Here is a 14,867-nt window from a genome sequence, read left to right as displayed (position 1 = left end):
CTCTTCGGTCCAACCAGTCCATGCTGAACATAATCCCAAACTAAACTAGTCCCATCCGCCTGCTCCTGGCCCATATCCCTCCAAACCTTTCCGATTAATGTATCTATCCAAATGTCTTTTAAATGATGTAATTGTACTCACATCCACCATTTCCTCAGGACATTCATTCCATACAAGAACCACCCCCATGTAAAAAAGTTGCCTGATGTCTTTTTTAAAATCTCACTCCTCTCACCTTAAAAATGCACCCCCTAGTCTTGAAATTCTCCATCCTCGGGAAAAGACAACTACCATTAATTCTATCTATACCTCTCCTTATTTTATACACTTCTATCAGATTGCCTCTCAACTTCCTACATTCCAGTGAAAAAAAGTCCCAACCTGTCCAGCCTTTCTTTATAACTCAAACTTTCCATACCCAGCAGCATGCTGATAAATCTCTTCTGAACACTCTCCAGCTGATAATATCCTTCCGATAACTGGGTGACCAGAACTGGACACAGTATTCCAGAAGAGGTGTCACCAATGTCCTATACAACCTCAATGTGATTTCCCAACTCCTATACTCAAAGAACCAAGCAATGAAGGTGAGTATGCCAAATGCCTTTTTAAACACTGTCTCTTTGTGACACAAACTTCAATGAATTATGTACCTGCACCTCTGTCCTACAACACTATTCAAGGTCCTACCATTAATTGTATAAGCCCTACTGTTATACTGAGGATACTGTCCTATCCCCTCTTGTCCAGGAACTCCCTACATGCGTTCAGGATACCACCCACAGCCTCCACCTCGTCCAAGACTTCCGTTTCCCCAGCCCCCAACTACTCATTTTCACCATGGACATCCAATTTCTCTACACCTCCATCCGTCATGACCAGGGCCTCCAAGCCCTCCATTTCTTCCTCTCCCAATGCCCCCACCAGTACCCTTCCACTGACACTCTTATTCATTTGGCTGAACTGGTCCTCACACTCAACAATTTCTCGTTTGCATCCTCCCACTTCCTACGGACAAAAGGGGTAGCCCTGGACACTCACAGGGGCCCCAGCTATGTCTATCTCTTTGTCAGCTACATAGAACAGTCCATCTTCCGTAGTTACACCAACACTACTCCCCACCTCTTCCTCCGCTACATTGATGACTGCATCGGCGCCACCTCGTGCTCCCACAGGGAGGTTGAGCAGTTAATCAATTTCACCAACACATTCCACCCTGACCTTAAATTCACCTGGACCATCTCTGACATCTCCCTCCCCTACCTGGACCTCTCCATCTCCATCAGTGACGACTGACTCAACACCAACATTTTTTTACAAACCCACCGACTCCCAGACCAAACTGGATTACGCCTCCCCCCACCCTACCTCCTCCAAAAATGCTATCCCATATTCCCAATTCCTCTGCCTCCATCGTGTCTGCTCCCAGGAGGACTAGTTCCACCACAAAACACACCAGATGGCCTTCTTCTTTAAAGACTGTAATTTCCCTTTCCACGTGGTTGAAGATGCCCTCCAATACGTCTCATTCACGTCCCGCAGCTCTGACCTCAAACCCCACCCCTCCAACCGCAACTAGGACCGAGTCCCCCGGTCCTCACCTACCATCCCACCAACTTCCGCATAAACTGCATCATCCGCCGATATTTCCATCACCTACAAATGGTCCCCCTCACCACCAGGGATATATTTCCCTCCCCACATCTATCCACTTTCCGCAAAGACTGCTCCTTCCATGACTACGTGGTCAGGTCCACCCCGTGGCTAAACATTTCAACTCCCCCTCTCACTCTGCCGAGGACATGCGGGTGCTGGGCCTCCTCCATTGCCACTCCCTCACCACCCAATGCCTGGAGGAAGAATGCCTCAATTTTTGCCTGGGAACCCTTCAACCCCAGGGCATCAATGTGGACTTCACCAGTTTCCTCATTTTCCCTTCCCCCACCTTACCCCAGTTCCAAACTTCCAGCTCAGCACCACCCTCCTGACCTGTTCCACCTGCTAATCTTCCTTCCCACCTATCCACTCCACCCTTCTCTCCGACCTATCACCTTTACCCCTTCCTTCATCCACCTATTACACTCTCAACTGCCTTCTCTCCAGCCCCACCCCCTCCCATTTATCTCTCCACTCCCGAGGCTCCCAGCCTCATTCTTGATGAAGGGCTCCTGCCTGAAACGTCGATTTACCTGGTCCTTGGATGCTGCCTGACCTGTTGTACTTTTCCAGCACCACTCTAATCTTGACTCTAATCTCCAGCATCTGCAGTCCTCATTTTCACCTAAGCCCTACCCTTGTTTATTGTACCAAATGAAATGCCTCACATTTATCCAGATTGTTTCCATCTGCCATCATTTCAGCAAGCTGAGCAATCCTTATTTAAGGATAGATGCCATGTCATTGGAAGCAGTTCAGTGAAGGTTCACTGGGATGTATTTAAAGTATGTATTTAAAGCTGAGATAGATTCTTGATTAGTAAAGGATTCGAGGGTTCTGGGGAATGAGCAAGAAATTGGACATGAGGAGTGTTGGATCAGCCATGGTCATGTTGAATGTTGGAGCAGGCTTAAGGGACCAAATAGCCTACTCATGTTCCTATTTCTTGCAGATTTTGATTTTATAAAGTTACAGACTAATCCCTCTGTAAGGATACAACTGGGATAGATGAGGAACTGTGCACTGCGGTACCTATACAGACAGAGGAATCTTCAGTTAGAAGCACTTCATTTCTCCTGTCATGTGTTGAAACGCTTGAGAGAAAGCAAGGACAAGAGAGAAAGGGAAAAGGCAGGACCAGTGGATGTGGTGTATTTGGATTTTCAGAAGGCTTTTGATAAAGTTGCATACAGTAAGTTAGAAAACAAGATTAAAGTGCACAGAGTTCAGGCTTATTTATGTTACCTCTATACTTTAGCTAATTAAGGCAATTATCCCCTGGTTGTCTTGATACCACTTTTTGTTCATAAGTGGGTGACACATCTTCAGCAACAGCTGATATAGATTCTCATAGTTTTTTGTCATGAGAGAAAGTTGTGAGGGTGTGAATTGGTTAAAAACACAATTGTCATTGCCAGCAGTAAAGAACCACAGCTGGTCTTTTGCTATCCGCGGGGGTTTTGTATATTAGTATTAACAATGTTCCTTTAAAACTCTTGCCCATAGTTATACAGTATTGGAATGACTGTAACAGGCCAGTCCCTTTAATTAAAGCCAGTGAAAGGGCCTCTTGCTGAATTGGAGATATATTCTTGAAAGGGATGGGGGAGGGGATACTGTTTTGATTTTACTTAAATAATAGCACACTGCCAACTTCAAAGCCAGCAGCTATAACTCATCCAGACTATGAACTAAAATAACCCACCAGCTTAACACGCACATTTATGGAGAAAAGACAAATGCTAATGTCAAGAAATAAGAACTGGAAATTCATGGAAATCTTTATAAGCAGGAAAATGCCCTTTGATAGTTTAACGGCACCTGCCACCTTGTTACAATATTGCTCATGATATCTCCCTCCAGAAACACAGTTAACTGTCCCAAATTCCTTTGGAAAAATATTTCAAGGGATGGTCAGAGCTTCTTGCGGGGGCTGAAAGTATGATCCAACCCTGCGCCAGAGGGCAATGGGTTTCTTGACCGCTATTTTGTTGGCAGTGGCAATGTAACAGGCTGCTGCTGTTGCCAGGTCTGCCATTCAATTGAGACTAGCCTGCAATCCTAACAGTCACCTGGCAGTCTCAACTATGTTAACAGTGGATGGTGCCAAGGCTTCCTTGTCAAGGGCAGCACCTCAGAGCTGAGCATTACGATGGTATGAACAAGGATCAGCTACTCAGCACTTCAAGCCTGCTCCATGGCTGATTCGATTTTAACCTCAACCCCACAATGTCACATATCCCCAATAATCTGTCATTGCCTTGATAATCAAGTTCTATCTATCTCCATATTAAAAATATATAAAGATTCTGCACCCACTGCCTTTTTAGGAAGGGATTTCACAATATTTTGGGAGAAAGCAAAGTTTCTACATCCTTTCAATATCCACCCTGTCAAGTTCTCTCAGGATCTTATTATTTTCATCCTTGACTTCTAAATTCCTGAGGGTGCAGACCTAGCCTTTCCAGCCTTTCTTCATAAGCCAATTTATTAATTTAAACCTTCTCTGAACTGCTTCCAAGGCATTAACATCCTTCAATAAGTACAGTGACCACTGCTGTACATCATATCCCAGATGAGATCTCACCAATGCTCTGTAAAACTGAAGCTTAAGCTCTCTACTCTTGCTTTCAATTCCTTTCACAATTAACATGTCATTTAATTAAGTTTCCTGATTACTTGCTGTACCTACATACTAACCTGCTGTGATCCATGCACTAGGACACCCAGATTTTCCTGCATCTCAGAGCTCTGCAACCCTTCACCATTTAGACAACATTTTTTTTTCTGCCAAAATGGACAATTTCCTATGTTTCGCATTGTGTTCTATTTGCCAGATCACTTAACCCAGCTATACCCTCTTGCAGGCTCTTAACTCCTCTTCACAACTCACTTTCCCATCCATTTTATTTCATCAGCAAATTTACCCCTCATACCTTTGATCCTTCATCCAAATCATTTATATAATTTGGAAAGAGCTGAGGGTCCAGTCCTGACCCCTGTGGCCCTCCATTCGTGACCTCCTATCAGCCTAAAAAAGGTCCACTTATTCCTCCTCTCTGCTTCCTGTTAGCAAGCCAATCTTCTATCCATGCCAATGTTATTCCCAACACCATGAACTTTTATTTTCCACAATGACCATGAATATGGACCTTATCAAATGTTTTTGGAAATTTAAACCCAATACATCCGCTGGTTCCCCTTTATCTACAGCTCAAGTTATTTTTCAAAAGAACTCCAATAAATTAGTTAAATATGATTTGCCTTTGACATAGCCATTCTGGCTCTATCTGATTACATTGAACATTTCCAAGCTCTGTTAAAAATGTCTTGATTAATAGTTTCTAACATCTTCCCCATGGAAAATGCTCAGCCCATAATTTCCTGATTTTTGCCTCTCTCCCTTTTTGATGAAAGGGACTGCATTAGCTGTTTTCCCATCCAAAGGAATTTTCCCTGAATTTTGGAAAATTAAAACCAATGCATCAACTATTCCACTGGCTATTTCTTTTAAGACACTAGGATCAAATCCATCAGGACCTGGAGACTTGTCAACTCATAGTTCTAAAGATTAACTCAGTACCATTTCCCTAGTAATTGTAATTTTCTCAAGTTAATTTTCTCTTTCAATTCCTGATTTACAGTTCTAGTGATGACCAACGCAAAAATCTGTTCAATTCATCTGTCATCTGTTTTTTCCGTTATCTTTGTCTTAATTCCCCAGACTCATTTTCTATTGGACTAAGACTTAGTTTGTGAAGATCCTATGAGGAAAGGCTGAGGCACTTGGGGTTGTTTTCATTGGAGAAAAGAAGGTTTAGGGGTGACTTGATAGAGGTGTACAAGATGATTAGGGGGTTAGATAGGGTTGACAGTGAGAACCTTTTTCCACGTATGGAGTCAGCTATTACAAGGGGGCATAGCTTTAAATTAAGGGGGGGTAGATATAGGACTGATGTTAGAGGTAGGTTCTTCACTCAGCGAGTCGTAAGTTCATGGAATGCCCTGCCAGTAACAGTGGTGGACTCTCCCTCTTTATGGGTATTTCAGCGGGCATTGGATCGGTATATGGAGGATAGTGGGTTAGTGTAGGTTAGGTGGGCTTTGATCGGCGCAACATCGAGGGCCGAAGGGCCTGTACTGCGCTGTATTCTTCTATGTTCTATGTTCTATTTTAAAATGTCTGAAGAAACTTCTCCTGTCTGTTTTCATACTTTTGCCATACTTTCTGTCATATTCTAATTCCCCCTCCTTATTAATCTTTTAGTAATTCTTTGCAGTTTTTCTGACCTTTCACTCATGTAGTCAGAATTATATGTCTTTGAGTTTGATACCATCTTTGACTTTTTTAGTTAACCTTGGGTCTGTCCCTTAGAAATGTTCTTATTTGTTGGAAAATAGCTTCTTTGTGATTCTCTGGAATATCTCCTTAAATTTTGCCACTGTACCTCTGTTGACCTATCCCATAACTTTAATTGCCAGTTCAGTTTTGCTAGCTCAGTTTTCACATCCTCATGGATTCCCTTCTTTAAGTTCAAAATAGTAATCCTGGAGTCACACTTATCTCGCTTAAGCTGTATGTAAAAGGAATGCAAAACCATTGGTTAGTTAGTTAGTTTGTTTGACTGGGGCAGGCCGTGGCTCAGCCAGCAGGCTGAATGAGCTGGTAGGTGACGAGGGGATTATTTCAATCATGGTGAATGAAGCACTGTGTGTCAGTTGCTGCCTGAGGCGCTCCCTCTGTGGAAATACCCATTTAAAAGATTCTCAGCTAAAAACTTGTTGGGAGACCTCCAGGTTTACTTGGCACCTCCCCCTGGATTTTCTGACATAGAGCAATTGTCTGTGGAAGTGGCAATTGATTGGCTGCTCAAATGGCTGAACTGGCAAATCGACACCCAGATTGCTACTTCTGTCAATTTGTCATAACAAGGGTAAACTACTTTGAAGTCTACACCTACCATATTGCTAGCCTTCTTGTCTCTCAACCTGTTGCTGAAATGGCTAAGAACATTCACCCTATTAACCCTACCCCTTGCCTAATAACACTTTCGACTAATCCAATAATATTATCAAGGTGATTGTTGTTGATTCATGTTTCTTTGCAAATCTTATATAAAATTCTTGCAGTGGAATTCAGGTTTTTGTTTTAAAAAGGGAACAGTTGTTTCATGTTTCTCTATTTAGCAAGGTAACATCAACAGATTTTTGTTGATGGACAGCAATGTTATATGTGATCAGCAATACATCAATGTTTCAGCTAGTTTAAGTTCTAATGCATCACAAGTTTGAGGTGGTTTTAGTTGCAGTAATGCCAAAGTTATCACCTCATGTGACTCCAGAACAAAGGACACTGGAATTTCAACAAGGATTTTGTCTGACTTTGCTCCCACTGTTTCTTTCGGAGTGATACAGGAACTTGAGTGACTTTGAACTATGCTTTTTAAGATGCAATTCTCTAGCCTGAAGAGACAACAATGAAAATCATCCTCGGCTGAACCCTTTCTAAGGGCATCATAACCTGTTAAAATTCCCAGCTTTGGTTACAACACTCCAATTCTAGAAGGATCCATTGTGACGTATTTTGCCTTTGAACGCTTAAATTCTATATAAGCCTTGGTTCCCTTTTTTAAAAAAATCTTTTTCATCCTGTCCTGTTAACTTCAATAATTTATGCACACATACTGTCAGGCCGCTCTACTTGTAAAACAATGAGTAGAATTATAGAGTTTAAATTGCTTCTTCTCATTTTTCAAACTTTCCTTACTCAAATTTCCTTTGTGAAATGTTAACCCATTCTGCCAGTCTGCATCTTAGTGATGTCTATCACTATACTTTTCATAGTTCACTACCCTTCCAAATTTTGAAATTATGCCCTGTACACACATGTCCAAACCATTAAGAGATATCACAAACAATGACAGCAATGTTCCCAGTACTGACCCCTATAGAACATTCACATAAAACTTGATCCAATCTGAAAACCAGTTGTTCTCTACTATCCTCTGCTCCCTGTCAAATTATCAGTTTTGCATTCTTACCACAATAAAGATAAGTATAAATTCTCAAATAGACAGAAGATGACATAAAGACAAAAGGGACCAAGGGAGGTTTCATTTTGTTATTTGTTGCAAAATCACTACTTTGAATATAGAAATGTATTCATGAATTTGTTATTGATTTTGAAAAGATTGCCAGTACAGAAAAGTGTTGTTACTTTGAATTGTGCTTGTATCACGATTTGTCATATACCATTGTGAATTTAAATTTGTTGTGAAGGACATTAACGATTTAAGCATTTATTCTTTTGTTTTCCCACAGATCAGCCTCAATGAATGATATAATTGTTGTGCTTGTGGATTTTTGTATAGCACCATTCAAGTTCCTCTCCATAGATTAAAACTACAGAACAATAAGAAAGAACAATGGCCATGAATAAATCACTGCAATCAGAGCAACATGAAGACTGACTATCTTTGGAAGCCATCCTTTTGACAATAATTTTCTGATTTATCTTAGTGTGTTCAACTATCAGTGTAAAATTATATCTATATATCTGGCATATTTTATAAAATTATTTACAAATTATAGTCAACAGAATTATCTGGGATAAACATGGGCAGAATATAAAGGAACTAGACAGCACTGTTTACTCAATTGCATTGCTCCACACTCCAGCACCTTTTAGCAGTTTGAGAGATTATGGTTGAACAGGACCAGGGCATGATTGAATGTTAAGTTATCTCTATCATGAGCAATTTCTTTTTGTTATGCTCATTTTTTGTTTTGTTTGGGTTGCATATATACACCAACTCTGATCAGCTACTGCTTAGTACGTATGTATATTTCCAAATCCAATTTTCTCAGCTATCTGTCTACTCAAGAAATGATCAGAATTTCTTGTTCCCACCAAATGATCTCTTTCTGACTGATGGCTGCCAAAGTTCCATCAAAATTTGAAAGTAGCTCTCACAAACCAACCTGGGTTTAAATCCTCTATATTTCATCAGGAATTTCTAAAGTAACAAATAAAAGTTGATTTTAAAATGAAATAGTTCTGACTTTTATTAATCAATCATTTCAGTGCTCTGTTGCTTGTGCGTTTTTGGTGGAGAATATGAATACAGAATTGTGACAGCATAATCAAGCCTCTGGACACCCACCAAGGTTAAAGGTCGTAGTTCACCTTCTTATCAAGAGAAATTAGGCTATATAAACTGTCAGACTGGCAGGAAAAACACAGGTTGTAATACATGCAGGTAACAAACAACAGAGAAGCAAAATGCTACAGGTGCTGGAAACCTGAAATAAAAACAGAAGATACCTCAAATACTCAACGGGGCAGACCGGAGAAGTGGAAAAGTGAATGTTTCATCAAATGACTTGTAACATTAACTCTGTCTCTTCTGTACAGATGCTGCTTGGCATTTATTTAACACCTTTAATTTTGCAAACCATGAGGATTAAAACACCAGTTTTAACTAGTTGAAGAGATTGGTTCCAAAAAGTGACTTAACGGAGGAGACGGAGAGATAGATGGAGAGGCAGGAATACAAGAATGGAATTCCAGAGCTCGGGGTCTTGACAACTGAAGATACAAGCACCCAATGGGAGAGCAATTTAATTTAATGACACAACGAGGCAGAATTGGCAATATTAGAGTCAATTTTAGATCAGAAAATACTATACCTATGGATGTACAGAACTCAATTATTCAAGTTGGAAGGATGTTGTGAAACTTGAAAGGGTTCAGAAAAGCTTTACAAGGATGTTGCCAGGGTTGCAGGATTTGAGCTAAAGGGAGAGGCTGAACAGGCTGGGGTGTTTTCCCTGGAGCATTGGAGGCTGAGGGGTGACCTCATAGAGGTTTATAAAATCATGAGGGGCATGGATAGGGTAAATAGACAAGGTCTTTTCCCTAGGGTGGGGGAGTCCAGAACTAGAGGGCATAGGTTTAGGTTTAGGGTGAGAGGGGAAAAATCTAAAAGGAACCTAAGGGGTATTTTTTTCACACAGAGGGTAGTGCATGTATGGAATGAACTGTTAGTGGAAGTGGTGGAGGCTGGTACAATTACAATATTTAAAAGACATCTGAATGGGTATATGAATAGGAAGAGTTTGGAGGGATATGGACAAGTGCTGGCAAACAGGACTAGATTGGGTTAGATATCTGGTCGGCGTGGATGAGTTGGACCAAGGGTCTGTTTCCGTGCTGTACATCTCTATGACTCTAAGGCTCTATAATTCTGGTAAATTGAGTAGAATTTCCTAAGAAGGTCACTGTTATATTGGACAGGAGAATAACTATGGATGTTGTCTATCATGTAGTGTTAACAGTATCATTTTGTCCAAAATGTGTTTATGATTCACACGACCCTCCATCCATCCTTCTTTCTCTAATCCCATCACTTCACTATGCTTCACTCCCTCAAGTATTTAGTTAACATCCTGTGAATGTGTCTATGTTAGCCCCCTGTGCTATGTTTTGTGGGGTCCTTATACTGAACACTCTGAGTAGAGATGTTCCAACTAAATTTCCAATTGGAGAACATATCTCCTACACCGTGATAACACTATGTAGACTTCTAGAATTCAGTTGTAATGGTCTCACACAAAACAAAGTTAACAAAAATGAGAGCGTACAGTATTGGATATAACTTTGCAATCTGGATGGTTAATTGATTGGCAATAAGTGTATAGAAAACATTTTTACTTTGCAGGATATGACAAGGGCAATGTACTTCAACACTTTAACACATATTTGGATGAGGGAATACAGATTTGGATTTCACATTTTGCATGATGCACTACACCAGGAGAGTCAGAGTGCGAGATTTTATTAGGCAGGCGCATTAGAAAGTGAGAATGCCAGCAATTCTACACAGATGTGAGGTGTGATGGATTCACAATGTGCACTACCTTTTAGCAATTTTTCACAAAATGATTTGTGAAAGGAGGGGAACATCAACTGGTTTGATTTCTTTTTCACTCATGGGACATAGTTGCCCTTGAGAAGGTGGTGATGGGCTCCCTTCTTGAACTGCTGCAGTCTACATGCTGCAGTTTGTCCCACAATGGCCTGAGGAAGGCAATTCCAGGATTTTGACCCAGCAACGTTGAAGGAGTGGCGATATTTCCAAGTCTGAAAGGTGAGTGGCATGGAGTGGAACTTGCAGATTATGGTGTTTCCATGTATCTTCCGGTCTTGTCCTTCAAATGGAAATTGTCACAGGTTTGAAAAGTGCTGTCGAAGGATATTTGGTGAATGTTTGCACTGCAGCTTGTAAATAGTACACATTGCTGCCACTGAGTGTCGATGGATGGAGGGAGTGGATGTTTGTGGATTTGGTTTCAATAAAGTCGTTGTTTGTTAAATGCTGTCAAGCTTCTTGAGTGTTGTTGGAGCTGCACTAAGCTAGGTGAGTGGGGGGTATTCCATCACACTCCTGACTTATACCTTATAGATTGTGAACAGGCTTTGGGGAGGCAGGAAGTGAGTTACTCGCTGCAGTATTCCTACCCTCTGACCTGCTCTTTAGCCACTGTGTTTGTGTGGTAAGTTCAGTTGAGTTTCTGGTCAATGATAGTCCTCAGAATGTTAATAGTGGGGGATTCAGTGATGGTAACACCATTGTATTTCAAGGAGCGATGATTAGATTGCCTCTTATTGGTGATGGTCATAGTCTGATGTTTGTGTCGTGTGAATGTTACTTGCCACTTGTCAGCCAAGCCTGGATATTGTCCAGAGCTTGCTGAATTTGAACATGGGCGGCTTCAGTCATGAATGGTGCTGAACATTGTGCAAACATTGACAAACATTCCCGCTTCTGACCTTGTGATGGAGAGAAGGACATTGATGAAGCAGCTGAAGATGAGGAACTCCTGCAGAGATGTCCTGGAGCTACGATGACTGACATCTAATAACCACAACCATCTTCCTCTGTGTCAGGTATGACTCCAATCAGTGAAGAGTTTGTCCCCTGATACCCAATGATGCCAGTTTTGCTAGGGTCCACGATGCCACACTTGGTGGAATGCAGTCTTGATGTCAAAGGCTGTCACTCTCACATCACCTCTGGAATGCAGCTCTTTTGTCCATGTTTGAACCAAGGCTGTAAAGAGATCAGGAGCTGAGTGGTCCTGGAAGAACCAAACTGGGTGTCACTGAACAAGTTGTTGCTGAGCAGGTCCTGCTTGATAACCCCGTTGGTAACACCTTCCATCACTGTACTGATGATTGAGAGTGGGCTAATGGTAACTGACTGGATTGGATTTGTCTTGATTTTTATGTACAGGACGTATCTGGGCAATTTTTCACATTGTCAGGTAGATGCCAGTAACTGTACTGGAAGAGCTTGGTTCTGACAACTACAAGTTCTAGAGCACAAGTCTTCAGGACTGTTGCGAGAATGTTGCCAGAGCCCATAACCTTTGAAGTATCCAGTGCCTCAAACCGATATCACATGGAGTGAATCAAATTGGCTAAAGACTGGCATCTGTGATGCTGGGGGCCATTGGAGGAGGCCGAGATGGATCATTTACTTGGCACTTCTGACCGAAGATTGTTGCAAATGCTTCAGCCTTATCTTTTGCACTGATGTGTGGGACTCTTCCAACATTGAGAATGGGTGGATATGCAGAGCCCGCTCCTCCAGTGAATTGTTTAATTGTCCACCACGACTGATGACTGGATATGGCAGGACTGCAGAGCTTAGATCTGTCTATCACTTGTGGCCCATGCTGTTTGTCTTACAAATAGTCCTGATTGGTAGCTTCACCAGGTTGACACTCATTTTTAGGCGTGCCTGTTGCTCCCCCTGGCATGTCCTCCTGCAGACCCCATTAAAACAGGGTTGAAGCTGGGAGATGCTGGGTCATGAGATTGCAGATTGTGCTGGAGTGTGATTCTGCTGCTGTTGCTCACTTGAGTAAAAAAATGATAGAGATCTTGAAAGAGTGCTTCTAATTTGAAGGATCCACATAATCTCTAACCTACATTAGTAGTGACCACCTTGGCTGGTGCTCCGATTAGCTCTGCCACTTGTGGGTGGTTTGTTAATAGCTACTCTTAAGAAAATTGCATAAAATTCCCTCTGTTACCGCCCACCCAAAACAAAATCCAGGTCAATATGTTGCGTAAATGGAACAGAAAGTGACAAGACAGCGTAGGGCTGAATGGACAAGGTTGAAATGGATGAAGTTCAATCTGGGAAAGGGTGGAGTCATTTAATTTAGTTCTGACAAATTCCCAAATTTGCAGGATCAAGGAGGTTTTGATGTCCATACCACTAAAAGCTGTGCGCAGATGAAAAGAAAAAAAGCTCTTGCCATGTTAATTTTCACCTCAAAGGATTTGAAGTGATGCTTTGGTTTGATTGAAGTTGCTTTATTTTTGTGAATGATTGGCAAAAGATCAACCTAGGGAGAAGTGGTACTGCAGATGCTACAGGTTAGAGTAAAGATTAGAGTGGCACTGGAAAAGCACAACGGGTAAAACAGCATCTGAGGAGCAGGAAAATTCCTCGATAGATTAACCTGATAGATATTGTCTGCCTGGACCCTCTAGAAACCTTTCATACAAAAGATTTTCTACAGGACAGAAGCTTGAGGTATTAATGGCAACCTACGTTGAGAGGGGAGTTAATAGTAATCACTGATTAATTGAGAATTGACTAAATAATCATTGGTAGAAAGTTGCTGCCAACCAATTTGGATATGCTGATAGACTGGTTACCAAGAGGAATTGGCATTTTAACAGTTGCTATCCACTACTTTCATTGTGCATCTGAACAGAGGTATAATTGGAATGACCAACAAGATTTCTGTATGATACCGAAGCATGTGTGAAAATATGAACTTTTAAGAACATTCAACATCTCCAGGCAGATGTGGATGTGCAGTGGGATTGGGCGTGTGTTAACAAAATGCTTTTAACATCAAAAAGTTGTGGGTGGACCAAAAATACTAAAAATACATTCACCCAACAGGGAAAAGAAAATATTAAATATTAATACTGAGCCAGAGAGTACAGCTTGTTTAGTTCTGCAACTTTGAAAAGCTGTAACTAAGTTGAACAGCGATCTAGGACAATTCTCTGAAAGTAAAACACATAATTTCCTCCATGTGTGCAACCTTAGACTTCAGTCACAGTATTGGGTCAAATTTGTTTCTATTCTATTGTGGTGAGGGATAGCACATCTTTGAAATGGTGGAATGGGAAGCAGAGGATTGATTCCATGGCCTAGATGTTTTTTCCTGGTTTGGGAACATAGGGTTGGGACATTTCTTAGCTACAAAAACCTGACACGGGAAAACCTAGCTCATAGAGGTTGGAATTTTACTCCAGGGTGGCAGGGTGCCCTGCAAGGCGATTTGGGCAGCTCCAGAATGAGGCAGGCCGCAGAATGGGCTCATGGCAAGCTCCTCACACTGTCACTATGTGTAATCGTAGAATCCCTACAGTGTGGAAACAGGCCATTCAGCCCATTGACTCCACATTGACCCTCCAAAGAACATCCTACCCAGACCACCCCTTCCCTATTTCCATGACCCCATATTTAGAATCATAGAGTCATAGAGATGTACAGCACGGAAACAGACCTCTCGGTCCAACACGTACATGCTGAGAGATATTATAAATTAATCTTGTTCCATTTGTCAGCACTTGGCCCATACCCCTCTAAATCCTTCCTATTCATATACCCATCCAGATGCATTTTAAATGTTGTAATTGTGTCAACCTCCATCACTTCCTCTGGCAGCTCATTCCATACATGCACCAACCTCTCCGTGAAAAAGTTGCCACATAGGTCGCCTTTAAATCTTTCCCCTCTCATCCTAAACCTGTGCACTCTAGTTTTGGACTCCCCCAACCTGGGGAAAAGACCGAGCTTATGCTCGAAACGTTGATTCTCCTGCTCCTCGGACGCTGCCTGACCGGCTGTGCTTTTCCAGCACCACACTTTTTGACTCTGATCTCCAGCATCTGCAGTCCTCACTTTCTTCTGGGGAAAAGACCTTGTCTATTTATCCTATCCATGTCCCTCATGATTTTATAAACCTCCATAAAGTAAACCCTCAGCCTCCGATGCTCCAGGGAAAACAGCCCCAGTCTATTCAGCCTCTCCTTATAGGTCAAACCCTCCAACCATGGCAACATCCTTGTAAATCTTTTCTGAACCCTTTCAAGTTTCACAACAACCTTCCTATAG

The 14,867-nt window shown here is 41.7% G+C and overlaps 1 protein-coding gene across 5 annotated transcripts in view; it reads left to right on the top strand.

Annotated features, from left to right (window-relative positions):
- LOC140481978 (uncharacterized) overlaps positions 1-8,708 on the top strand; it is a 160,860-nt gene extending 152,152 nt beyond the window's left edge. For all 5 annotated transcript variants that reach the window (XM_072578757.1, XM_072578759.1, XM_072578760.1 and 2 more), the window contains one exon: positions 7,978-8,708. In XM_072578757.1, the coding sequence (XP_072434858.1) occupies positions 7,978-7,991 (14 nt within the window). In that variant the 3' untranslated portion in view covers positions 7,992-8,708. The remainder of the gene's footprint in view (positions 1-7,977) is intronic.
- Positions 8,709-14,867: the final 6,159 nt, after the last annotated feature.

The sequence above is a fragment of the Chiloscyllium punctatum genome, chromosome 10 (genome assembly GCF_047496795.1).
Source record: "Chiloscyllium punctatum isolate Juve2018m chromosome 10, sChiPun1.3, whole genome shotgun sequence".
NCBI lineage: Eukaryota > Metazoa > Chordata > Chondrichthyes > Orectolobiformes > Hemiscylliidae > Chiloscyllium > Chiloscyllium punctatum.
The sequence above is the reverse complement of the archived record's forward strand: the minus strand, read 5'-3'. Positions and strand labels throughout refer to the sequence as shown.